This window comes from Trachypithecus francoisi, unplaced genomic scaffold (assembly GCF_009764315.1).
Source record: "Trachypithecus francoisi isolate TF-2019V2 unplaced genomic scaffold, Tfra_2.0 Lachesis_group12, whole genome shotgun sequence".
Classification (NCBI taxonomy): Eukaryota; Metazoa; Chordata; class Mammalia; order Primates; family Cercopithecidae; genus Trachypithecus; species Trachypithecus francoisi.
In genome coordinates this window covers 75,535,449-75,563,016 of record NW_022681457.1, presented here as the reverse complement: position 1 = coordinate 75,563,016, position 27,568 = coordinate 75,535,449, and the positions used below count along the sequence as shown (strand labels likewise).

General features: G+C 39.0%; 1 protein-coding gene across 2 annotated transcripts in view; it reads right to left on the bottom strand.

Annotated features, from left to right (window-relative positions):
* The window catches only part of AGBL4 (ATP/GTP binding protein like 4), a 1,514,939-nt gene that overhangs the window by 358,426 nt on the left and 1,128,945 nt on the right, over positions 1 to 27,568 (bottom strand). For both annotated transcript variants that reach the window (XM_033226452.1, XM_033226454.1), the window contains exon 6: positions 10,170 to 10,209. In XM_033226452.1, coding sequence (XP_033082343.1) covers positions 10,170 to 10,209 — 40 coding nt within the window. The remainder of the gene's footprint in view (positions 1 to 10,169; positions 10,210 to 27,568) is intronic.

Below are 27,568 nucleotides of genomic sequence, written 5' to 3'. Positions count from 1 at the left end.
AAAAACATTAACTCAAAATGGATCAAATACCTAAATGTAAGAGATAAAGCTATACAATTCTTAGAAGAGAGCATAGATATGGGCAGGAGAATGGCGTGAACCCGCGAGGCGGAGCTTGCAGTGAGCCAAGATCACACCACTGCACTGCAGCCTGGATGACAGAGCGACACTCTGTCTAAAAAAAAAAAAAAAAAGAGAGAGAAGAGGGCATAGGAGTACATTTTGAACCTTGAGTTACACAGTGGTTTCTTAGATATGATATAAAAAGCATGAACAACAAAAGGAAAAATGGATAAACTTCATCAAGATTAAACTTTTTGCTTCAAAGAACAACAATAAATAAGTGAAAGACCGCACGTAAAAAGGTGAGAAAATATTTACAAATCATACATCTGATAAAATAGTACCCAGAATATGTATTCTGAAAACCTCTCAGATGCAATAAAAAGACAAATACAGTCCAATAAAAAATGGGTAAAGGCAAATAATTAGAATAGACATTTCTCCATAGAAGTAATACAAAGGGCCCATAAGCACATGAAAATACATTTGTTATCATTAGACATTTAAAAAATGCAAATTAAAGCCACAATGAGATACCACTTTATACCCGTTAGGATTTTTGTAGTAAAAAGATAGATAGTAACAAGTGTTGGAGAGGATGTGGAGAAACTGGAACTGTCCTCCACTGCTGATGGGAATATAAAAGGTGCAATGATTTTGTCAAGCAGTTTGGCAGTTTCTCAAAATCTTTATTGTAAAGTTTACCATATGATCAGCAATTCTATTCCTAGGTACATATCCAAGATAATTAAAAACATCTGCCCACACGAAAACATTTATACAAAGGTTCATAGCAACCTATTTGTAAAATCCCCAGATGGAAACATCCCAAATGTCCAATGACAGAAGAATGAAAAAATAAATTGTGGTATATCTAATGTAATACTATTTGGCAGGAAAAAGGAATGAAGTCTGCTGATACATGCTACAACAGGGGTGAACCTTGAAAACACTGTGGTAAGTGAAAAAAGCCAGTCACAAAAGGCCATATATGGTATGATTTGATTTATATAAAATGTCCATAATAGGCAAATCCATAGAGACAGAAAGTTATAACAGTGGTTGCCAGGGGTTGGGGAAAGGAGAAATTGAGAGTGACTGCTAGTTGGTATGGAGTTTATGTTCGGGGTCATGACAATGTTCTGGAACTAGGTAGTGGTAGGTAATGGTTGCACAACTTTGTAAATATGCTGAAAACCACTAAATTATCACTTTAATAAGGATTTTATGGCATGTGAATTATATCTTAATAAAGCTGTTATTAAAAAAAGCTATGATCAGCGCTTTTAACTTGATGGGAATATGAAATCTTTCTAAAAGTATGATAAAGTATATTAGTCATTGCAAAATATTCATGTCATCCTCATTGCAGCACACTTCCCTGTGGGAAGATTGCACATATCTACCCATTTGAATGTATGGTCATATGACCACACATTCAAATCCTTGCTTGGATCAAGGGAATTTTGGCAGAAGTGACCCCTTCTAAGAGGTTTTAAGGGGAGAGGCATGGCTCCCCATTCCTCCCTTTTCCCTCTGTCACAATGACTAACATGGCAAATGCTAGTGCCTCCCCACAATCCAACCTATTCTCCCAGCTTATTATTTCTGGATGTGTTGAATAACTTCCAATTGGTGACACCTGCAAATCTATCCTGAAGGTTTTCTCTGACCATTGGAATCTGGTCATCGCATACACTGAGCAGATCAGAAGTGTCAGGGAATTAACACCTCCACCCTCTCTCCTGCTCCTTTGTCCCTGAGAAGTATAACTATGTAGCTTATTTTCCACACTGGTTCCATGGGCTCTCCGGTGGGATTAAGTCCCAGTTGCCCTCTGTGGTAGCTTGCTTGATAATGAATCTTTCTTGGCTTTCTTTCTTTTCCTGTCTCACTTTCTCACTCCCCTACCAATGTCTCTGGGATCACCTCCAATTTGTACTAAAGTCTTTGTCTAAAGGTCTGCTTCTTAGTGAACCCCAACTAAGATACCCAGTGATATTACAAATAGAGGATGCCTGGTTGGTCTGGCTGCTAGAACACAAAAGATACAAAGCATAGCTGGCTGCAATCCACAAAGGACATGTACTAAAAGTGAAAAATAAGCCTTTGCTTTGTAAGCTTTTGCAATTTGATATAATTGTTACTTCAGTGTCACAACTAGTGAATGACGTACACCTCTCCTCAGTAATTCTTAGTCTAGGAATTTTTCCTAAAGAAATAGTTAGAGATATAGACCAAAATCTTTATATAGGAATGCTCACCGTGGTGTTATTTGCAATTAAATAATTGGAGTCAACAACAATAATAATATACAACAATAGGGGAATTAAAAATATAATAGAATGCTTTTTAGCCATATAAGATTCCCTCTTAGAGAATATTAAATAATACTGGAAGATGCTCACACTATATTCAAATAAAAATAGTTTATATGGTATCATTCAAATTTCATTTTAAAAATTATACCTACAGCTGTGTATACATGGGCAAAAAATAGGTCTCTCTCCTCAGTCTGGTGGTAAGGATTTTACTTGGACAGGAAAATAATACAGTACTTCCTGATATTGCCTCTCTTCTACTGAAGAGGTTATAGAAAAATCAACTTTCTAAAAAGTAAAGAAGAATCTATAGTTGAACACCTGGGTCAAATGACTAAATAAGTTCATGTTTCAATAAGCCCATTTATTCCCATCAAATAGTAATATTCAACAATATGTGAAAAAAGAAATGGAACTATATTGTTGGGCTCCACTGTGGGAGACATCTCCACAAAGCTCAAATGTACAGAAATGCAAAAGGGTAAGTGGTTCTGGGGCTACTGGCTAGCTGAAATCTGAATGTAGAAGAAGGCAGTAGCAGTCGGATGTTTGTCTCCTATGGGATAAGGGAGATTGAAAGTACACTATAGAAGATGGGAATCAGAGATAAGCTTCTGCTTAGAGCAAGGACATTGGGTGGGGCTCTCCAGTCATGAAAGGAGCCTAGAAAAAAAGGCTTCTGCATAACTTTTGGGAGATAGCTCTCATGCATTGTAGGTATAGAGAGGTGAGACTCAGGAACCAGACACAATGGTTCTGTTAACTTTTTGTATTGAATCTGCAATATACTCAATATTCCCCAGGTCCTATACTGAAGATGTGGGTAGAGGCAACTGCAAAACCCATCACATAGGGAGATGTGAACACAGTGGGAGTTAGAGGGGTGAGAAAAGAGAAAACCAGAAAATTTTCTTCTCAAACTGATCTTACAAATTAAAATTTCAAAACACATGAAGAAATCGAATGCTAAAAATGATATTAAACAAAATCAACAATTGGAACTTGAATTTCCTCCAGATGAAACTTATTTTATGGAACAAAGATTTTAAAATAAGCATATTGAGGATGTTCAAAGAAACAAATGAAGACATTAAAACTGAACAAGAAATTACGAAACAGAACAGGCAGAAATAAAACAAGAACAGGTGGATATGAATAAAATTAGAAATCTTGGAAATGAAAAAACATAGTCATTGAAATATTGAAAGAGACAGAAAAAAATCTAGACTAGACATTGTCAAAAGTGAATTTATAAATGCAAGTTACTTACAGTGCAGTAAGACAAAAACAACAAAAGTTATGAAAAATCAATTGAGAACCATGGAGGGCTGCTTAATAGGATCTAGCATTTGTCCAGTAGAAATTGTTGAAGAGAGTCAAAGGAATAAAGGGTAAAAGCAGTATTTGAAGAGTTAATTTGCCAATAATTTCCCTAAATTAAAGAAAGACATAGAATCTTAGGTGAAAAGTATACTCAGAGTATCAAGCAGGATAAATAAAAATAAATTCACACCTAGACCCAACAAAGTGAAAAGGCAAAACATTCAGATTAAAAAATGATATTGAAACCTACCCAAGAAAAAATAGGTTACCAAAACAATCATATGATGGCAGACTTCTCATCAGCAACTATGGATGCCAGAAGACAATGAAAAAATTGGCATACTTCTCCACTGTGAATTTTACTGCTGTTGCATCCTCTATATGGGAATGCAAGAAAGGTTTTCCCAGGGACTTTCCAGACCTTACACCATAATGCAACAACTATCATCTATAAGTCTTGGTACTCATGAATATTTTCAACTCCAAATAGATCAGTTTCATTCTGACACCCAATGACTATGCCTCCTTTCAGCAGGGAGTAGCCAGAATGAATATGGTGACAACCAAATCCCATCAAAATGAAATGGAACTTGGCAGTGGAGAATTGATTTTAACAGTGTGCCCCCATTTTTCTAAGAGATAATTTATTTCTCTCTCTCTGTCTCTTCTTTTCTCATTCTCCTGGTTTCCTACTTCCTACTTAGCCCTGTAGAAATGCAAATATAATCTTTTACCGCCCCTTCACCAGACACTCTCTACAGGGAAAATTTATCTAACTATGTGCCTAGAAGCTCCAACAAGGAACTCCTTCCCACCAGGAGACTGCCTTGAGAGATCACAGTTGATTCATAATCCAAAATCCCACTATAAAACTCTCTCCCACCTGGGGAGTTTTCACCCTACTGCTGCCCATGAAGGCACCAGCAGTCACCAGCTCAACTGCTCGGTAGATAAGGCACCAGAGCTAGCACATGGACCTCCCCAACCTGCCTACTTCCTCCCCTGCAAGCCATTCTCCTTTAAAAGTGCTACTTCTTCCCCTAAGATAGTTTTGGGATTAAAAGTCACTTTTTATTTTTATTTTTTTGAGACAGAGTCTCGCTTTGTCACCCAGGTTGGAGTGCAGTGGCGTGATCTCTGCTCACTGCAAGCTCCACCTCCCGGGTTCACGCCTTTCTCCTGCCTCAGCCTCTGGAGTAGATGGGACTACAGGCATCCACCACCATGCTCGCTAATTTTTTGTATTTTTGGTAGAGACGGGGCTTCACCGTGTTCGCCAGGATGGTGTCTATCTCCTGACCTCATGATCCACCCGCCTTGGTCTCCCAAAGTGCTGAGATTACAGGTGTGAGCCACCGCGCCCGGCCTAAAAGTCACTTTCTTTATACCAGATTTCATTTTTGTTAATTGGACTCTGCAAGTGGCAAGTGACTGAACCTGCATTTTGGTTACATCACTACACATATATGTATCCCCCCAAAATGTACTGCTGTTTTGCATGTTTTTAAACTTATATAAATGGTATTATACTCCAAACAAAGAAAAAATCCTTAAAGTTCAAAGGAACATCCTCCTCAAACTCAAATTTATACCCAGCCAAGTTATCATTCCAGACAGAAGCCAAAACAAGAATATATACAGATTAAGAGGGTTACCATGGACTCTCGCTAAAATAGCTATTAAAGGATGCACTTTGGTAAGGTAACATAGGAAAGGCTTGATATACAATAAACCAAAGAAAGCAAAAATTCATAAACAATGTAGGAAAAGTCAATGAGCTAATAATAATAACACATTGTTTTTCTTTTTGCAAAAAGTTTAACTTAGTCTAAACAAGAATAACTAGAAGGTGACAGTGTTGAATAGGTGGTGAAAGCATGTAAGGCCCTTTATGTGGCTGAAAGAATGCTAGAAAGTCAGAATAACCATAGACTTTGTTGTAAGAATATGTATAGTTAAGTACATATCCACATATAACCAGTTAAGGTTAGAAATAAAATAGATAGCATCCAAATCCACAGAGAATGCAATAAAAAAAGGTAACATATAAAAATGTTTAAAAGGCAGAAAAGAAATAAAGTGAATGATAAACAGAAAACACAAATATGGTGGTAGAAGTATGTCTAAATATATTAGTTATTATAATAAATGAAAATAGATTAAATTCACCTGTCACAATATAAGGATTATTATATTGTATTTAAAAAATTTAATTGTTGCTTTCAAAAGATAAGCATGAAAGGCAAAGGATATTGCCTCATAAATTATTAAGACAATATGAAAATTAGAATTTATTATAAATGAGACAGTGTTGAGTCGATGTAGAATTAAGTGTGGTAGGCCAATACAATAGTATTGAGAAGAAAATAGATTTTGTACATAGTAAAATTGATAGATGACAGATGTGTAATTGCTAATGGGTAGAAAAAGGATTGACTAGTGATTTATGGTTCTGAGACAATGGATTATCCATATACACAAAAAAATAAATTCTTATTTCATACACAAAGATCAGTCCTAAATGAGATAAGTAAAGACCCAAATGTGATGCAAAACTTGAGAAATTTTAGAAGTAAATACAGGAGAATATGATCTTTAGATAGGGAGGATTTCTTAAATAAGTCACAACAGTAAAGCTTATAAAACAAGGGATCGATCAATTGAACTACATTAAAATTTTTTAGAACCTCCCATACATCAAAATACATCATGGACAAAATTTAAAAATACAAGCCATAGTCTGGGAGAAGATGTTTGCAATGCATATAAGTGACACAGTATTGATATTCAGAACAATAAACTCCTAAAAATCAATAAAAAGAGACAACCCAATAGAATACAGATAAAGGATATGAAAAGTCAATTCTCAGAAGAAACCAAAGTGGACAATAAAGATACAAAAAGATGTTCTATCTCATTAGTAATTTGGGAAACGTATATTGTAATAGCAATGAGATATCATTTCATGTTCATCATGACAACTGGCAAAATTTGTAAGTCTGACAATTTTAAGTGTTAAGGCTGCAGGGGAATGAAAATTTTCACATTCTGCTACTGGAAGAGTAAATATATTCAATTACTTTGGAAAACAATTGATCATTATGTAGTTAATTTGAAGATGCATATAATTAATAAATCGCTTTCCCTAGAGAAATTCTCATACTCATACATAAAGAGACATGCACAAAATTGCTCTAAGCAGCATTGTTTGCAATCACAAGCAGCTATAAATAACCTAAATTCTGATCAATAAAATGGATAAATTGTAATTCAATCACATATGGAATATCACACAGCAATTAAAATAAATGAGGCAGAGCTATGTGTATCACTATAAATGAATCTCTACAATATAATCATGAGTAGGGAAAAAGTCATAGAATGACATTGATAGTGAGATACCATAGGAATTTGTAAAGTAACGCCAGTTATATTTTTTGATACACAGATAAGGAAAAACATTGAATTCATGACAGTGATTACCTGTAGGGTGAAGGGACAAAGATGTACTAGGAAGGAGTATAGAATAGTCTCAATTACATTTATAATTTTTTCCCAAAAACAGGTGACTCTGGCATATAAGGCACATGTTGATATGACAAAGCCCAGGGGTTGGCACGTGGGCAACAAATGGCTGTTCATTATGTCTCTACTCTTTTCTGCATATCAGTGTGGCGATTCCTCAAGGATCTAGAACTAGAAATACCATTTGACCCAGTTATCCCACTACTGGGGATATACCCAAAGGATTATAAGTCATGCTGCTATAAAGACACATGCACACGTATGTTCATTGCGACACTATTCACAATAGCAAAGACTTGGAACCAGCCCAAATGTCCATCAGTGACAGGCTGGATTAAGAAAATGTGGCACATATACACCATGGAATACTATGTAGCCATGAAAAAGGATGAGTTCGTGTCCTTTGTAGGTACATGGATGCAGCTGGAAACCATCATTTTCAGCAAACTATCACAAGAACAGAAAACCAAATACCACATGTTCTCACTCACAGGTGGGAATTGAACAATGAGATCACTTGGACACAGGAAGGGGATCATCACACACCGGGGCCTATTGTGGGGAGGGGGGAAGGGGTTGGGATAGCATTAGAAGATATACGTAATGTAAATGATGAGTTAATGGGTGCAGCACACCAACATGGCACATGTATACATATGTAACAAACCTGCATGTTGTGCACATGTACCCTAGAACTTAAAGTATAATTAAAAAAAAAAAAAAGAAACTATTCACAATAAACAAAATAAGCCTTTAAAGAAAGTATCAAGCAGATTAAGGCATTCAAATTCCTGATCAGCATTTCAGAAGGCTCCTAATCTATGACTGGCAGCATCACACTGCAGTTCTGTTGAAGATGGTCTGGGGAGGAGTTCAGACAAGCCAGTACCTCCTATTGGCAGCCTGAAAGAGGTAGCAAGCTGACTCCTAGCTGCTGCAGCTCCTGGTGAGATGTAGAATGGGGGTGAATTTGATAGCACAAGATAGTGAATGAAAGTCCTTTTGAAATGGAATAGAGTCATCCAGATAATAGCATGATCCAATGGTGCTTCCTAAACTTTCCAAGTCATGGCACACATGGATAATATTTGTCTGACACATCTGAGTGGAAGCTACCACCTAGAGGCTTCAGTTGCCCTAGGTGCTACCTGTGTCCCTGAGAGCTGAGTGAATTGATATCTCACAATATCACACAAGTATAGCCCATCTGCAATACACCAGTGTGCCACAACACGCCTTTTGGGATGCCCTGGCCCAGAATGTATTCTTTTCTCCTCTAAGAGGAGGGATAATAATGAACCACTCAAAACTCTGGCAGTGCTGATTTTTTTTTCCAGTCCCAAAGCTGTCTAAACGGAGTGTACTAAAGAGTCACAACTACTTTGCTTGAATTTGTGAAGTAGTAATTTGGAGCAGAAAGAGGTTGTACGAAAGAAATGCACTTCACATAGCCTGAAGGTTTCCCTCTAAAGCAACTGAAGACAGATCAAGAACTCTCTCCAATTCACACTTAGGTATTGTATCAGGGTGTGACCCGATGAAACTGAGATGTGGAAGCAGGCAATATGGACAGTGTATTGTGGAGTAGAACAGGACACAATTAAAAGCAATTAAACTGTATGGGACGTAGATAATCCCTCACCACCACCTTAGGAGGAATTGGTAGGTCATACAAGTGAGCCACTGTAGTCATGTCAGCCCATGATTTGGAATTTCTATATATGTTAATCATATATATGTTAAATGTAGATCATTCTATGGAGTAAACTTTTTTCGAACTAGTTCTATCTTTTTTCTTCTGAAGTCTCAAGCTCAAAGAGTTCTATCAGGTATAGAACTATAGTAAGGTCACCTTACAGGTGCAGTCACTTTTCTATACCCTAGTTATGTAGACAAGATAATTGTTAGGATAGTGACTGCAGAGGGCAATATCTCAGTCTCTTTGAAAGTGAGGCACTGGCCCATGGATACAGTATGGTAGGCTTACTGGAAGGAAGGGCTGACATAGTTCAGCCATGCTGGTTACTAACATATTGAAACATACCCAAATTTATTAGTAATTAGTCATCCCCTGAGACCCACAAACCTGCCGTATGACCACAGTGCCACACTAGCTCCTCCTCCGGGACCCCATATCCCCACAGTCCAGTAACCAAAGTGTTAATGCCTAGCATAGCAGATGGCTGTTAAATATTTTGAATATCACCCATGGATGAAGATAACCACCACATCAACTCTCAAATGCTCACTAACCCTGCTGGCACCATCATCCCCATGACCGTAAGAGAGAACAGTATCTCTTTTTGTTCAATTTTGCCTTAAGTTTCCAAAGCAGAGTAAAATACCTCTCTGAAAGAACAAAATTGCTCAGCCTCTCCTAGGTCAGATGTCAGCTATAGAGGGGAAAAAAGACCTTTTAATCCCATGGTCATGGTCACAGTTTTTTGGGGAGACCTGACCTTCCCTTAAAAGTGAGAGACAAAAGTCATCTTGACTCTCTACACAGCCAACCAAACCTGCTCACTTTCCCAGACTGGCCCAATCTTATGAGCCATCCTCCCTTCATTCCATGGCACCTTCCAAGCAGATTCTCCATTCCACATGATTCTAAAATTTATTTCTCAGACCAGGACACTTCCTTGACACCTGAGTCCAGTGAGTGATTTGGAGAGAACTTCACCCTAGAATATGCAGCAACATCCAGAGTATCAGCCCTGCCATCCATAGTGAAGAGGAGGTAACACAGAGCTGGCAGGGAGAAAATAAACCCCCTTGTGGAGCAGAGGGTGGGGAGGAGAAGAATTGTTTATGGCACAAGAGTTCTGCTGTTCATTCAGGAAGTCAAAAGAGAAGGGCAGGAATTGCATTTGGATAGGCAACAAGGCATCATTCAGGAAATGAGGGAAAAGCCAAGGCAGAAGAGCCACACCTACTCACCAGGGCTGGTTATCGTCAGGAGGTCAAGCTGTCGTTGTTGCTGCAAAAGAAAACACACTGTGAGGGCACTGATTTGAGCCAGAGCCAAAATTGTGCTTAGCAGGTCAGGGCAGACATACAAAGAGGATGTTTGGACATACTGCAGGGTAAATCATACTGAATGTGGTACTCACTTCCAATTCTGCAGAGAGGGTTTGTACCCTAGAGACAAAGGGGGATGAATGGGTTTTTTGTTTGTCTTTGGAAGCATAGGTGGTTAAGTTTAGAGGTCTCTCAGTCAAATTATAGCATACTTATGGAAAATGAGGCCCTGAGCAGAATGTGGCTCACCTAGAGCCACAGAGAAGGTCCCTTTCCAGTTTCCCAGTCATGGGCTCATTCTTCTGTACCAGATAGCTTTAGATTTCCCTTTCCTCATACTGGCTGCACTGGTTGAGTGTCTGATATATTGGCAATGCTCTCTGCCTTGAGTGCCTGTGGTACTGCCACTCTCTAGATACTTCTATTTAACCAAGATATTTCTGGATTGGTTTCATTCTTAAGTCTGCTCATAATAGTATAACAATTAGTGATGACCAACCATTAGCGATGACCAACCATTCCTTTTCTAACTGAATCCTTATCCTTTCTTTTATCACACAATATTCACACATAATAATATTTGTCTAGCACACTAGGCTATAGAGATGAGGCAGCTTATGTTTGGAAGCAACTGGCCTTGGTTACCCCAAGGGCTGAGGTTACCCCAAGGCCTGTTCCATATCACAGCACAGCTACTGTCCTAGACTGGATGCCATGAAAACTTGAGGGTAGAGAAGTGGGTACAGGAGGCTGCAGTTGGCGAAGTGGTGAGCAGCCCTCTCAAAGACTTGAGTCAGCGTTCCTTTAGTCCCAGTCCTCCTGCTGACCTCTTTCTCTTTCCTACACTTGATTTTTTGTAAATAATACTGGAAATCTCTGTTTCTGTTTTCTTAAAAGGGGTCCAAACAAATTCCATTTTGAGAGTCATTGCTCTAGGTTACAAATTGCAGGAACTTTCAATCGTCCGGTATTTTGTGCAGCAAAGGCCTTGCCATATTTTACCTCCCCTGCATTTCCTTCTTTATCTTGCCTCTATCCAAGAATGGCTTCCTGAAATTCTGCTTAAGCAGAAAGGGGAAGGCAGAAACGTTTTTAAAGTACTAACTGTAGATCAGGCACAGTACTAAGTACTTTGATGTATCATTTTTTTTTTCATACTCTTGGCAATTGTACAGGAGAGGACATGATATTTAGAGGGGAGAAACTGTTTGTCCAAGACATCTTCACTAAATGGCAGGGTCAGGATTAAAATTTAGTCAGTTCTGATTCTGGCTCTAAAGTCCAAAATACGGCAATGCATACAAATCATCTAGCATGATGCCTGGTATTTAGAAGGTTCTCAATAAAAAGATCTATGTAGAATTGACGTTGTTGTTATTACAGAACATCTGGTCCTTGGTTTATTTAAGATGCCTCTTACTTTTTCATGAATTTTACTTATTTAAAGCTCAGAGATTTGACCTGCCACGAGGGGACTCCCTCCTCAATGTCCCCACCAGGTATGAACTGCTTCTGTTTCATCTTCTTTCTTGGTAGAGAACCGACCACTTTTTTTTTTGGTTAGATAGCTCTACTTTGAGCAAGGTCGAAAGCTGCTTCCTGATGACGCAATCACTGTTTCTAGCTACTTCAGCCCATGACAATAGTTTGGAGAGCTGAAGAAGATCTGTACTGTCTTCTCTCCAGTCTAAATATTCCCAGGTCCTTCGTCCTTTACTCATAAGACCTGCTCTCAAATCTCCCTCTCCTCAGAGTCACCCTCCTTCTTCACTAACTTTTATCTGTTTCAGTCAAAATCTCTGTAAGATTTCTCCATCCCTTGCTTCAGTGACTTCTCATGTACGTAAAAGGAGCTCCAGATCCCTCTGGTGCCTTCTCAATCACACAGACCTGTCTTCCTACCAACTCATAACTCATTCCAGTTGACATTTTCAAGCAAACAATGCAACTCTAAGATGTCACTAATCTACACAGTAAGAACATATCCTAGCACTGATATGAAACACTCAACGCATGCATGCGGGCTAGAAGGAACGCTGGAGCCAGAACTTCTTCCTTCCCTAACACGAAACCAGGCCAGTGGGACATCTGGCTTAAGCTGCCTTTGCCAAGGTCAACCTATGTGGCTTGGCACTTTCTTCATACATAAGGGAAGAATCCATCGTGTCCTTTTTACATACACTTGACTTTGTGATGATCACAGTTGGTGAAGATGGCCTATTTGTCTGAAATGTATTTTTTTCTAATTAAGAAGTATTGCTAAATGGCAACTCTATGCCTAGGATTCTTTAAAGAAAAAGGGAAGAAAACCTGACAGAGTCAGACAGGCCTGGGCTTATGTCCTGGCTTTCCATCTCTGGCCTCCAACTTTGCAACTCTAAAATGAGCAAGTGAGGCTGAAATGCCATCAGTGACAGGGAGCCAAATGCAACCAGGTAGTGGGCTTACAAGCTCCCTCTTCTGGTGCAGAACTCCCTGAGAACCTGTAGCCAGCACACTGGGGACTCAAAGGACATAGTTAGAATTTAAAAGGGACCACATTTTCAACTATCCTCTCACATTGCAATTTTCTATGCATGTATCGATCTTCTTCACTAGATGAGGAGCATCTTAAGGGCCTACAACATTCCATTATTAATCTTAGTAAAATCAGTACATGTCACAGAGTACCCCTCAGTATTTGCTGAACTCAACTGAACTAGTCCCCAAATCCACAGACATTATCCTTTCAAACCTCCATGCCTTTGCTTATGCTATCATTTGTCTACCATCTTGAAATCTTCCTGAAGATCTCTTCACTTCTCAAGACTTCCATGAAGTCTTCTTTGAACACCACCTCCCAAACCTAACCACCTTATCTCCCTTCCTCAGAGCAGAATCTCACACTTTGTTCTTCCAATACATCTTGCAAAGCCTATCTCACTAGCATCCTCAAGGAGGATGCTAGTGAGAAAGACAATGAAGACAGTATCATGTACTGTCTTCATTGTCTTTGCCATGTACTGTCTTTCTCACCAGGAGAAAGTATCATGTACTGTCTTCATTGTTTGTCTTTCTCACTGATCCTACTTGAGGACAGTGCTATGTCATTTCACCTGTGTGCCCCCAGTTCCCTGAACAAAGGTCTGGAAGGAATGTTTGATGTCATCTAGCTCAAATAAATGTTTCATCTATGCTGTTACTCCTCTGCAGTAACCCGGTTGATTAGGAATTAATCAGCATGGAGAGTAAACATGCTCTTTCTTTTCCAAGACTTTTCCCCTGCTACATCTTTGGGGTTTCTTGCCTTTAAGATTTTGCTCCTGCCATTTCTGTAGCCAGGAATACTGTCAATCCATCTCTTCTGGGAGGGTTTCCCTTCTTTACTCTTGCCCAGAGGATTACTCTCTTTCCGGACGCCTACAGCTCCTACTGTTGGTACCACCTCTGTGGTGATAAATTAACACTAACCTGGTGATAAGCCCCGTTAACCTACAGATCACTGACATATGTGTGCACCACCTAGTGGCACAAGCAGATATGCGTAGGCTGTTTTAACCTCTAGCTCTTAAAATAGAATTACAAAATCTGCAGGTTCTATATGCAAACGAAAACAAAAGTGCATGTTCCAGAATGACTCTGCAACAATTTTTAGCTAAGAAACTGGAATATTTAAATAATTCCCTCAAAGTCATTCAAAAATAAAAGGACTGAAATGACAGTGAAAAATTTCCTTACTAGTCTAGCAGGCACAATCATTTGAGATTGCCAATGAAAACTGTGTGGCATTTGTAAAAATAGAGCACATGGTTTATAGAATTTCACCAATAATGCTCAATCAGTTATATACAGACATGGGTACGTTGGACATAAAGAATTACCAAATTATTATAATTGGGTGCCAACTGAGAGAGATAAGAGCCTTTAATATGGATTGTAGGATAGGGAGGAAATGAAGCCAGTAAGGTCGGTGGCAGATTTAATAGGCAGGCAGGGCCTGATGACTCTTGAACCACTTGCTGACCAAAAGCTACAGTCTAAGGAAGGCAGAGCCTTCACATGTATAGTAGTGGTTGTGTGTGTGTGTGTTTGTATGTGTGTGTGTGTTTGGCGTCAGGGTGAGGACATTCATCTCAGACAAAAGAATTCCACATTTGGATGGAGGGGAATGTATCCAAGTGTGCCTGTGTGGGATTCTACGGACTGCTGAAGGAATGTGGGTATGCCAGTGTTGGGTCAATCAGCAGTAGATGTATGGACTCCTGGCTGTGTATGACCCCTGCATCCAGCCTTCCCTCATAAACATGGTACCCCATGGACATTCAGAAATTCAAAAGTTTCTTTGCTTAACCATTTTGTGGTGAATGCTGAGTATGACCTCATAAGGACAATGGAGGGTGGGGATTCTAAGGTCAACAGGAGTAACCTCTAAACTGGGTATCCAGGGATTGCCAGAGTATCTATAGTGGATGCTTAAGGAATTGTCCACCAGCACCCTTGCTCCAGGAGTTATCCATTATTCCCCCATGCATCGAGTGAATGCTGTTATATTAGTACCATGTCACCCCACCTCTAGTCACAGTGGACTTCTTCAAAGGTGGAAGTCCTAAAAGCTGGGCTAATTAGACACCTTACCCAAGAACTTTGGACCTTTTCTGGATTCAATTATTCTTCTGAAAATTACAGTTGTCCTAATTTAAGAACCTATCTTTACAATTTTCATAATTATGAAAATCACACATGCTGATTTTTGTCATTTTCCAAATTTCCAGAAAATTCAGAGTAAAAGTAGAAAAATTACTTTGAGTCAACTGCAAGCAAGAACTGGGAATATTTCCAGAAAATTCAGAGTAAAAGTGAAAAGTAATGAAATCCTACCACTGAAAGAGAATCATAGTTAATATTTTGGTGTATTTTCTTATCATCTTTCTCACTATGTATATACATTTAATGATATTGTGTTTATATATAATAAATGAAGTACAATTCTAATCTTGTGCAACATTATGTTCATATAATTTTTCATCCCAGGCTGCATCTTTATTTTGAAGTAGGAGAGTGTAAGTCACATATATTTATGGTCATAGCTAATACATTTGATCTTACAACTGTGATTTTGTTTCTAATCTTTTTCTTTTCAGGGAAGGTAGCATTAATCAACAAGATACAAACAGGATAAACACTTGCTTATTTTGTCACAAGGAGCCAGTTTGAAAAGCCCAGCTACTGCAGCCTACCAATACAGATAAAGGCTTCTGAATCTGGGAGACTCTTCAGGCAATATTCAACTTAGAAGATACTCTTATTTTTTCATATCTGAAGCCCCTATGACTGCAGTTACAGAGAGCATTAAAAAAAAACAAACAAACAACAACAACAACAAAACACAAAGCATTCTGAAGAGTGCTCAATTCAAATTCAGACAGACAAAGGTGAATTCTGATTCTATAACCTCTGAGCTCTGTTATCCTAGGCAAGTTACTTAAGCTAGCTGGCAATGAGGTACTCAGCCATAAAAAGAGTGTATACCAACCTCCAGGGGCCTAACAGGAAGGAGAAGCAAAGAGAAAAAGGAAGAATCATTCTAAACTGGGGAGCAACAGGCAGAATGGGGGAATGTACTGGTTGAATACCAGGATTTCTGAGTGCTGGCTACAGCTCTGTGTCACCTCAGGCTGAGCCTGTGGGCTTCTCACTATCTGGTACCTAGCCCTTTAAGACTCTTAAAGATCTCCCAGCTCTAGTCTTCTCTCCTCCAGGTCATCCTCCACACTGCAGCTGGAGTGAGCTTTCTAGAATGCACATCTTAAAACTCATCAGGAGTCCTGTAAGACAAAGTCTTAGCCTTAGGTGGCTATTGGAAGACTTGTATAACCTGGCTTCTGCCTTCCATCTCTTGGCCTCCCAGACTCTGAGCTCCGGCTATGATCAACCACTTCTGGTTGCCAGATTTGCTGTGCTTTCGTCATTTGCCTTTGCACATGCTGTTGCCCCTAATTGGAACAACAATCCCATACCCAAACTAGTGAGGAATTGTCTAACTACTTCCTGCTTGTTATTTGGCTCTTAACTCATGCCACCTCTGCTGTAAAGCATTGCTTAACTTGCCAAGGCTGTACTAGATAGCATCCTTCCCCTGTCCTTTCTCATCAGAGCACCATCACATTGTATTTCTGAGACCGCCTCACTCCTCCATCCTCTCTAGTGGTTGTGTGAGTTTCCTGAGGGCAGGGGCTGTGCCCTGTTTATTTCTCTCCTCTCAGGGACTACCCTAGCACCTGACCAACAGATAATGCTCAATTCAGATTTGGTGATTACTTGCTCCCAGGATGGCAACTAAACAGGGTCCCACTGAATTGGTCACCAAAAGAGGTCTTTAGTTTTAGCCCTTGTCTTCCAATAGGTACACATCAACATACCCATACAACACTCATGCACTGCTCCCATAATTTTTGTGAAAACTCTGTTTCTGTCTTGGGGACCCAGGAATTGGGCCACAGAGAATTTGGCCTTCTTCATCTTGATGGGGAGTTACGAGTCTATGGTTAAAAATGGACTTTTCGTTTTGGTCACGACTGCATTGCAATTACCTCCCAGAATGAGAAGGGACGTGTTGTTCCGGGAGCTCACTGGCTGGTTTGATGTGTGGGGTTCTGCGTGGTAGAAGAGAATAGTCACTGATTATGTGTTCTGTTTTGCTTTCTGTGTTTTGTGCAAGATAGCTATTTGGGGAAAAGTCAGTCTTTCACGGCATAGACTGGAGATGATTTAAATAAGAGCACCAGTAATCCCCAGGCATTCTCCTGTCACTCCAGAAGCCAGCCATCGGGGGAGGACTTGGGGATCAACACTCTCCAGAAACAGGGGCCACAGGGGCATAGGCACATATTTGGCTTCAGGGCTCAAGCCCTTTCCTTTCCTGTAACCCCTCCTTTCTCTGCTCAGTTCATTCCCTCCCCGAGTCATAGTAACTTTCTAGGCATCTAGGGATCCCATGCCCTCTCCCTGCCCTATCCCCAAGTGTAGCCTGCTTCCTGGATATATTTTATGTGGGACAGGCCTCTCTTCAAACTCACTGCTTCTAATCTCTCTTACTCCAATCTAGCCTCTTCACTGGCTATAGGACTGATCATTCTAAAATTAAATTTGCTCTTTTCTTTGAATAATTTAATGATTCCCATTGCATTTTTGGGAAAGACTAGATTTCTTAGTTTGACATTCAAGGAGGGTGCCAAAAATCTCCACGAGTTGTGTGTGTTATTTGAAAAAACAGTTTGTACATTATAATATTTACATCCAAATATTACATACTTGGAAAACAAACCAAAAATACCTATTATTTTCAGAACCAAGTTTCAGACAATAAAGTGGGGCCTGTAATTATGTCAGCCAGTGTGATATGTAGCAGACTGATTCTCATCTGGCTGGAGGAAGGAGTGGGGAGGGGCCCGTTGCTTCTGTGAGGAAAGAAAGCAGGGATCACCGAAATTTGGGAAACAGTATCTCAAGGTCCTGAGCTCCGTTGCTTCTGTGAGGAAAGAAAGCAGGGATCACCGAAATTTGGGAAACAGTATCTCAAGGTCCTGAGCTCATGCCCACCCCAAGCCTTCCAGATGCATGACCATTCTGTGCACCACTACCTTACCTGCTTCCAACCTTGGCTCCTGCCCTTGTCAAGATCTTCTTTCTACCTCTCCTTTTGCTGAACAACTGATGGGCAACATGGCTTTCCCAGATAACACCTCGCCTCAACTCCATGACTCTCCATCTATTTATTTGTTAATTCAACAAATACCAATGAAGCTTTTGCTATGTATGTACCAGGCATCTTGCTGGGGATAGAGTGAGAAAGACACAGCCCCTGATTTCAAAGAGCTAGGTAGACAGATAGAAGACAGATATGTTAAGCAAATAATCACACAATATGAATTTATTTTAACTGTGGTAAGTGCTCCCAAGAAAAATATGGGAAAAGGTATTCTGACGGGGGTTCAAAGTATCCCTCAAGCTTTACCTTGGTCCACTGACTGATAACTGGATGCCAAACCTGATCACCTTTCAACCTCACTGCCTTTAAGGGAAACATGAACAGTGGCCAAGGCTCACCCTCCCTTTCTAGGACCTACCCTCATCAGAATAATAAAAAATGCTTTAGCGTTTTACTCAGAGAGAGAGTGGACAAGAGTGGGCATCACTCAAGGCTGAAATAAAATCCCACAACTAGGGGTTATAGCCCAGTGGGAAGCAGAGTGGGGTAGCAAACAAAACCTGGGCTGCACATGTGGGATTGCTTCAATATATTTTGCAGAGTAGTTTCTGCTCCTGTAACTTTCTTTTATTGGAAAATTCAGGCGTGCAAATGTCTTTCATCCCCAGGGCAACTTAAAGGAGCATCGTGGTTCAGCCTCTGGCGGCCTGCACAAAAGCAGGGCAAGTGGAAATAGAGAGGAGCATATACAACTGCAAAGACAATTTGCAAGTAGAATTAATAGCTGCCATGGCTGAAGCAGCTGCCATTTGCTGAGCACTTTGTACGTGCCAATCCTCACAACAGCCGTTTGAGGCAGGTATTGTTGCCCTTTTTTTACAAATGAAGAAACTTGCTCAAGGTCACAGCTGCTAAGTGGAAAAACCTATACTCAAACCCATACTGATTGCCCCTGAAGCCTATGCTCCATTAGTCGTGACAGCAGTTAGTTGTGAGGGATGAGGGGAAAATCTTGGCTTATTCGCAGGTTTATAGGCAGAAAAGCAGCATGAGCTGCCATGGGTGACACCACACACCTGGAGCAGCCTCTGCACAAGGGAGTGAAAGAAGCTACAACTCAAGTGTGATCTTTTGTACTTTTCCTCCATAGTGTTCACAATTTCAACTTCTCTATTAACTTGTGTTTATATTTGATTAATGTTATTCTCATTACATTCTAAGCTCCATGGCAAAAGGACAGTGTTTAAGTCTCCTAGCAGTGTGGGTTCTGTCTAGATATGTGTTAGGCGAGTGAATACAGAAACCTCGATCAAGTTCCTAAAGAGGACTGGATAAACAGCTGAAACCCTTACTCCTGCTGGAGAAAAATAAAACATGCCTCACCCTAAAACCTTACACCATCAGATGAGGGTTGCACTAGAGAACTTCACTTTCCTCTGCTCTGGAGGAAAGACCTAGGTATCAAGAGACAGCGAGAGGAAGGCTGTTCCAGTCATGAGTCAGAAGATCAGAAGATTACATGCTAGGGCAGTAATTATCTGCTTTAGCCTTACAAGGTCATGTGGGGACCTGCAAGAACAGACTGGTATTTCAAGTGACAGTAGGTTGTGCTCAAAGCTGACAAATGCCCACCCATTGCACCCATGGGCCCCACAGCATCTAGGCAGTGATTACCAAACATGTCTCATGTTACAGTTAGGTGCTTACATATCGGTCTACCTCTTCTCTCTTCATGTGCCACCCTCTGCCTTCTCTTCCAACATGAGGAACTGAATATTTTTCATATATCGATAGTTTTTAATACATGTTCCCTGATAGGGCCTTGAGATGTTTGTTGCAGATGTGATGTTTTAGCTTATTGCCAGAGCAAGTTTCATGACTATAAATTATTTTTATGTTTTGAATAAGTCACATTTCTTTTTGTGGAATCAAACTTCAGAATTAAGATATGACTTCTAGGACTTCAAATGATACTTCAGTGCTATGATTACTCTTCATTATTAAGGAAGTTAAGATGCAGCATGCATCACACACTGCTGGGATGTCACAGCAAGGGTCTTTAGAGATCCACTAGCCCAACTATTTTAAAGAAAAGTAAACTGAGGCCACAGAAGGAAAGGGATCTGCTCAAAGTCACCTGCCATATTGTTCTATACTGTTTACTTATTTCTCGCCTTCAACAGGGTAGACAAAGCGGATTTATGTCTATAACCCAGTGCCTAGAAAAGAACAAATGCCCAGAAAAACTTGTCAAAAAGCAAGGTAGTGGGGTGGGAAGTAGAGGAAGGGGAACCATTTAGTTAGTAATTAGTTCTGAATTCCAAAGTTATGTTATTTGATTCAAGATGTTTTAACTGAAGATTTACCAACAGTGCCTCCTTTTAGACGTGGTAATTAATGTAGATACAGTAAAAGGAAAGAAACCTAGGTTGGCGATGAGGCCCTAGCTACGTTCTGTCTCCAAGAATGGGTCTGTTATGCTTGACATAGTCTTAAGACTATCAGGAAATCTCTCTGAAACACCATATTCTGTTGTTTCTTTACATATTTGATTATTTATAACCTACTAATTCCAAAAAAGAATTTGAAGATCTTACAACAAAAAAAATGCAACAAAATAAAAATAATGCAATTAAAGACATGGAGAAAAAAATAAGGATAGGCAAAATTAGATGATACTAGGTACAAAGTCATGACTCACAATTCATGTCCTTAGTGTCCTTAGGAAGGGTATGCTCAGGCTTATAGGGTGGTAGGACTTGCCCCAGTGCATGTAGTGAAATACCAGCGACTGAACTGCCCTGTGTTGTTTGAATAAGGATTAGAAGCAAAGAGATAGGTGAAATATGGTAGCAGAGAGAGCAATTGTGCCAGAATAAGATGCCCCAGCTCTGGTCCATAGATCAGAGCAAAAAACAGACAATCGGACAAGTCCTAGCTTACACATTCACCAGCACTAGAGCCCTTGAACAAATGACTTCATCTCTCTCTCATTTTCGCATCTCTAAAATGGGGATTAAATGGAATACAAACTGGAATATAAGTTCACTCGGAAGTTTCATATTATAAGAAATATTACTATAGTAATAGGATACAATATAAAATTCTCTTTTTAAAGATAAAACATTAAAGCATGAAACCTTCAGATTTTTTGAGAGTATCCAAGGTCAGTCTCTAGTTGGGTGGAAGAGTTTGGAAGCTGTGACTTTTAAAAAGATCCTATCACACTCAAGTAAGTGTTCAATAACATGTTTTTTGGTTCCCATTCTCCTTCAGATTCAGTAATTGTACGAAGTAGCTCACAGCAACTCCACATAGAACTGTGGTATAGACTGAATGAAATGGATCAGGAACACTTGGAAGCCAGGAGTTGTGTGTCCTGGCCCCAGCTTTGCCACTAACTTGGTGTAGGAATCAACAATTTACCTTCTCTGAACCTACCTCTGCCAACACTGTCTAAGTGACCACGGACAAGTCAGTTAAATACTTTGAAATGGGTTTAACAAAACTCACCTATGAGTAGAGCAGTTAGCGAAGTGCTTGACACATAACCTCTTGGTAAATGGTATAGTCTGATAGGACTTTAATTTTTAATTCCAAGATCCCTTGTTTGGAAAGCCTTTCCTCTTGTCTTTCTTTATATATGACTTCACTCATACATCATCACCCTCTGGAAGCTCCCTCTGTTCTTGCAGGCTGGGTCAGGTACCTCCTCAAGGCTCACTCAGCACCTTGTGTTACCCTTGGCCACAGATGTTATCACTGTGTATTACAATGATCTGTCTGAGTCATCTGACTGTGAGCTTTTACCAGCAAGGACACTGTGATTCAGATCGGTATCTCCAGCTCCTACCACTGTACTTGGCACATAGCGGGCTCTCAGTCATGTTTGCTGAATTGCACGACACTGTGGAGTTCCTGTGAAAAATATCATGACATTCAAAATAAAACTCTGGCACTGAAAGTGATGCAACATTAATCTGTATTCCTGCCCAGCCAGAGTAATGCTTCTTCACGATGTCAGAGTTATATATACTCCAGGAAGTAAAAGTGCTAGGCCATAAAAGTCTATTTTCTACATTTGACTGGCTCTCATGGAAGCTCCATTCCATGCTGATTGACCAAGACTTTCTACAAAAAATTGCCAGCTTGATTATGGGGAAAGAATCCAGATCTAATTGTTCTTTGTAAGCCTGGGGCAGAAGGTATTGTTGCTTGAAAAATGGAACTGTCTAAATTAATTTTCCTGAAACAAACATCTTTGCCAAATAAAAGCAATGCATAATAACAACCCATAATTAAAAGCAAAATGATACCTTTTGTTACATGGAGAAAGCAAATGTGTTCATTATAAAAAAAAAAAAAAAAGACAAAAATGTTGTTTTCTTGGATCTCCAGGGACACATCTTGAAATCTGTTGAGAGGGGTCAGTGTGTGTGTGTGTGTGTGTGTGTGTGTGTGTGTTGTGCACACAAGCATGCTCGCCTGTGTTTAGAAGTAGCATGTAATGAAAAAGATGTCTCTTTCTTTTCTTTCTTTGTTATTGAAAAAGAAGTTTTGAAAAACAAGCATTGTTTATCTCTGATTTCTCAACAATGCAGCTAGAATATTCTAAAATTCCCTTACACTTTGTATAGACAAGAATTGGAAAAGTGAGGGAAATTCACATTTATTGAACTGCTTTTATTTTCCCTTGCCTAAGTCTCCTAACATATTTTTAATTTATTTCAATTTTTTGATATACATATATATATATACATTTGTAAATTGACAAATGCTTTCTTAAAAAGTTCATGAAGATATAAAAAACTTTAGTGAACATCTGCTATGCAAATAATGCTTTATTTATGTTTACTTATTTTATCCTCACATTTCTGTGCCATAATGCAGGTATTTAACTCCATATTAGAGAGAAGGAAACTGAAGCTCAAAGAAGTTAATTAAATTGCCCAAAGTCATACAGATAGTAAGTGATAGAGCTAAGATTAAACTGACCTTCTGATTCTGAAGCCCATGCCCTTAAAAATACTTTGACCATAGTATACGATATTACTAAATAATTATACCAATGATATCAAAATAAAAAATGAAAAATACATATAAAATCTCAATATCTCAATATTTTCTTTTTTTAACAATTAAAAAAAATTTCATAGGTTACTAGGGGAACAGGTTTGTATTTGGTTACATGAGTAAATTCTTTGGTGGTGATTTGTGAGATTTTGGTGCACCCATCACCCGAGCAGTATACACTGCACCCTGTTTGTAGTTTTTAATCCCTCATCCCCTTCCCACCCTTTCCTCCTGAGTCTCCAAAGTCCATTGTGTCATTGTTATCCTTTTGCATCCTTATAGCTTAGCTCCCACTTATGAGTGAGAACATGTAACGTTTGACTTTTCATTCCTGAGTTACTTCACTGAGAATAGGAGTCTCCAATCTTATCTAGGTCACTGCGAATGCCATTAATTCATTCCTTTTTAAGGCTGAGTAGTATTCCATGATATATACATACCAGTTTCTTTATCCACTCATTGATTGATGGGCATTTGGGTTGGTTCCACATTTTTGCAATTGCAAATTGTGCTGCTATAAACATACATGTGCAATTATCTTTTTTGTACAATGATTTATTTTCCTCTGGGTAGATACCCACGGACTACTGATTCAAATGGTAGTTCTACTTTTACTTCTTAAAGGAATCTCCACACTGTTTTCCATAGTGGTTGTACCAGTTTACATTCCCACAAGCAGGGTAGAAGTGCTCCCTTTTCACTGCATTCATGCCAATATCTATTATTTTTTTATTTTTTGATTATGGCCATTCTTGCAGGAGTAAGGTGATATCGCCTTGTGGTTTTGATTTGCATTTCCATGATCATTAGTGACCAACAGCTATTCTCATTTTTTTCCATGCTTTTTTCTAGCCCTTGTCTAAGTATCTGTGTTTGTGATGCATAGGTAATAATTCCATATTAAAAACAAAGATATAATCATGACATTAATATGATGTTGTGACTTGGTGTATTCTGTTATTTTTAGTTTATATCATAAGAATTTTTCCAATACTGTTATATAGTCACCGTAAATGTTATTTTAAATACTTCATAATGTTCCTTTTATGGAAAGTGCATAGTTTACTTATGTTTTAATATAAGACATTTAGGCTGTTATTATTTGTTTATTATAAATGACATCACAAAAAACATCTTCCTGAATATAGTTTTTTTCCTTCATTTGGGTAACATAGGTAAGATGAATACTCATGAGTGAAATTCCTGGGTCTAAAAGTGTGTACCTTTTTATTACTCTTTGTTCATATTGCCACATTGCTTTCTGGTAGGATCACTCCAGTTTACACTTCCATGAATAGTGTGTGAGAAAAAGCTTTTACTTTAGCCTTGCCAGCATGTGGGATTATAACTTAAAAATTTTTTTGTGATTATAATAGGCATCATATGGTATTGGACTGTTGTTTTAATTCCTTTTTTAAAAGATGATTTATGGGTTTGGTTTTTCATTATCTTGTTCATTCGTTATAGTTCACATAGTGAAAACTGACTTCTCACATGTATCTCTTGAGGATTAAGATTTTGGCTCTGTTTGCATTTTAAACTCTCAGGGGATAACCACCTCTTTTGTTCTCAGTTCACCAACTTTAGTGGCACTGGGAATATCCACTTAGGCCTGAATTGGTACCAAATGAAATGTTTTCCCTAAATAACAAGGCCCCTTTCAAAGTTTCCAGTCAAAGATGGATTCCAGCTAAAGTTGGAAATACACATCTAGATAGCATTAATATAGCCCCACCAGAGTTTAAGGATTCTCTGATCTCCTCCCCTCCACTTTTTATCCTCCCTGAGAATTGATAATGTCAATTCTCACAAGGCATGATGAGCTTTGCTCATCAAAGGTACTGACTGGGACACTGTGCAAGAGTTGGGCCTCTTTCCAATGGTTCTTCTGGATCCCTTAATTCCTAGATGCTGCAGAGGGTAGAAGGGTCCCAGGACCTCCTCTACTTAGGAAGAGATACTCTTCTCACCCTCGGGGAAAGCTAGGCAAGATCCCCCATGCAGCTTTGAGAAAACAGAGGCACATTGGTTTTGCCTCCTTTTCAAAAGGAGTTCTCCTTGCTGGGCACGGTGGTTTATGCCTGTAATCCCAGCGCTTTGGGAGGCCGAGGTGGGAGGATTGCTTGAGCTCAGGAGTTTGAGATTTTGCCTCTTAAGCCTGGAATTCCTGGGCAAGAGTCTAGTTTTGTTGCCCTTGGGCAAGGGCATATACTACCAGTCTTTATAGTCTCAGGTAGTCGTATACTACTCAGTCTTTAGAGTCATGTAAAAACAGACTGATACACTACCTAATGTGATCATGCTGCCCCTGTCTGCCTGGACAACCTCCAAGCTTGCTGCCACTCCCCGCTGGGTCTAAGTTCCTGATTAGCCAGGCTGATCTTTATTCCTCAATATACAATGCTTTCCTATTTCCTCCATGTCTTCTTTTAAAACAAATTTCATTTACTTTTTATTTAAATTTTTTCCCCTCAACTTTACTAAGGTATAACTGACAAATAAAAATTGTATATATTTACAGTGTATAATATGTTTTAATACACTAACGTTGTTAAATTATATGATATGTAGTATGATAGTCCATTCTCACATGGCTATAAAGAACTACCTAAGATATATTAAGAATATATCTTGAATGCCCTTACAACAAAAAAAAAAGTATGTGAGACAGAGATGATAAACTAAGCTATTATCATATCTCTCCCATATTATTTTTTGTGGTGAGAACATTCAAGATATATTCTCTAAGCAATTCTCAAGTAAAATTATTGTCACCATGCTATACAAAGGTTCTCCAGAACTTAATCCTCCTGTCTAACTGAAACTTTGTACCCTACGACCAACATATTCCTGTCCCCAACTCCCATCCCCAGCCTCTGGCAACTACTTTTCTACTCTCTGTTTTTATGAGTTCAACTTTTTTAGATTTTGCATATAAATGAGATCATATAGTACTTGTATTTGTGTGCCTGCCTTATTTCACTTAGCGTAATGTCCTTCAGGTTTATCTATGCTGTCACAAATGACAGGAGTTCCTTCTTTTTAAAGACTGAATAGCATTTCATTGGGTATTTATACCACATTTTTTTATCCATTCATCTGCTGATGGATATGTAGGTTGATTACATATCTCGGCTATTGTGAATAATGCTACAATAAATATGAAAGTTCAGGTTTTTCTTCAACATACAGATTTCATTTTCTTTGGGTATACACCCAGAAGTAGAATTGCTGGGTCATATGGCAGTTCTATTTTTAATTTTTTGAGAAACCTCCATACTGTTTTCTATAATGGCTATACCAACGTGCATTTCTATCAACAGTGTACAAGGATTTCCTTTTCTTCACATCCTCACCAACACTCGTTATCTTTTGTCTTTGTGCTAATAGCCATTCTAATAGGTGTTAGGTGATATCTCATTGTGGTACTCCGTGTCTTCTTACATGTTGTTCCCTTTGCCTGCTACATCCTTCCTTGCATAGCTACCTCCCACTCCTTTTTCAAATGTTAGTGACACAAGATTACTACTCATTTATAGACTGAAGTAATTATGAGGTGCCAAAAGTATAAGGTGATACAACGTTACTTCTATCTGTAAGCTTTCTTTAACCCTCCTCTCCCACTGTGGATTGGTTTAGATGCCATTTTTTACCACGCTTGCATTTCCCCCATCATAGTACTTTTGCCATCATTCTATAATTGTCTGTTTATTTACTCACTGGACTGTGAGATCCTTGAAGGTGAGAACTGTGTCCCATTCACCAGGGTAGCCCCACCATCAAATCATAGTGCATAGCACAGAGTAGATGCTCAATAATACACTCCGGTAAATTAATAAAGGAGCAGAATCAAAATAGCCTACAGAGTTGGTAAACAGCTGGTGGCTTAAGAAGTCAGGGTTTTCTAAATTGTTCTTTTTTGTAGCTACTTAGAGTTGCTAGGTATTCCTGTCCAGCATTCCTTGGATGACTGCTGGAATAAACAATAAAAAGGGGGTCTATTAAAAAAAAAAAAAAGAGGAAGTCATTATTTACAATTGATTAAGCCCTTGTTTCCCAGCTACAGTCCCTCAGAGGGCCTTCCTGCTCCTAGCCTGCTACTCTACAAGCATTCTATAGATAAAGTATGGGCTTTGCAATTACATCTTGGTTTGACTCATGGCTCTGCCTTTTTCTGGCTCTAGCTTTTCAGCAGGCACTATTGAATAAATGCCTATTGTTTTTCAGGCACCTGTTATTGGTACTTTATGTATCTTAGCTCAAATCTGTAAGTAATTTTTACAAACCTGAATTGTAGGCATTACCATTCTTACACAGGTGAGGAAACTGAAGCTCTAAGAGTTACAGTTATTTATTATTTTTTTTTAGGTGGCATAAGCTAAAAAGTACCAGACCAGGGATTCAAACCCAAGTCTCACTGGTTCGAGAGCCTAGACCTTTTTTTTTTTTTTTTTCCCTATATTGCACTTCTAAGCTTCTCATAGTTATAAGCCCATAGTAGGTGATCACAAAATGTTATGAATTATTTGCATTCTTCTCATGAAGAATTACAGTTTCT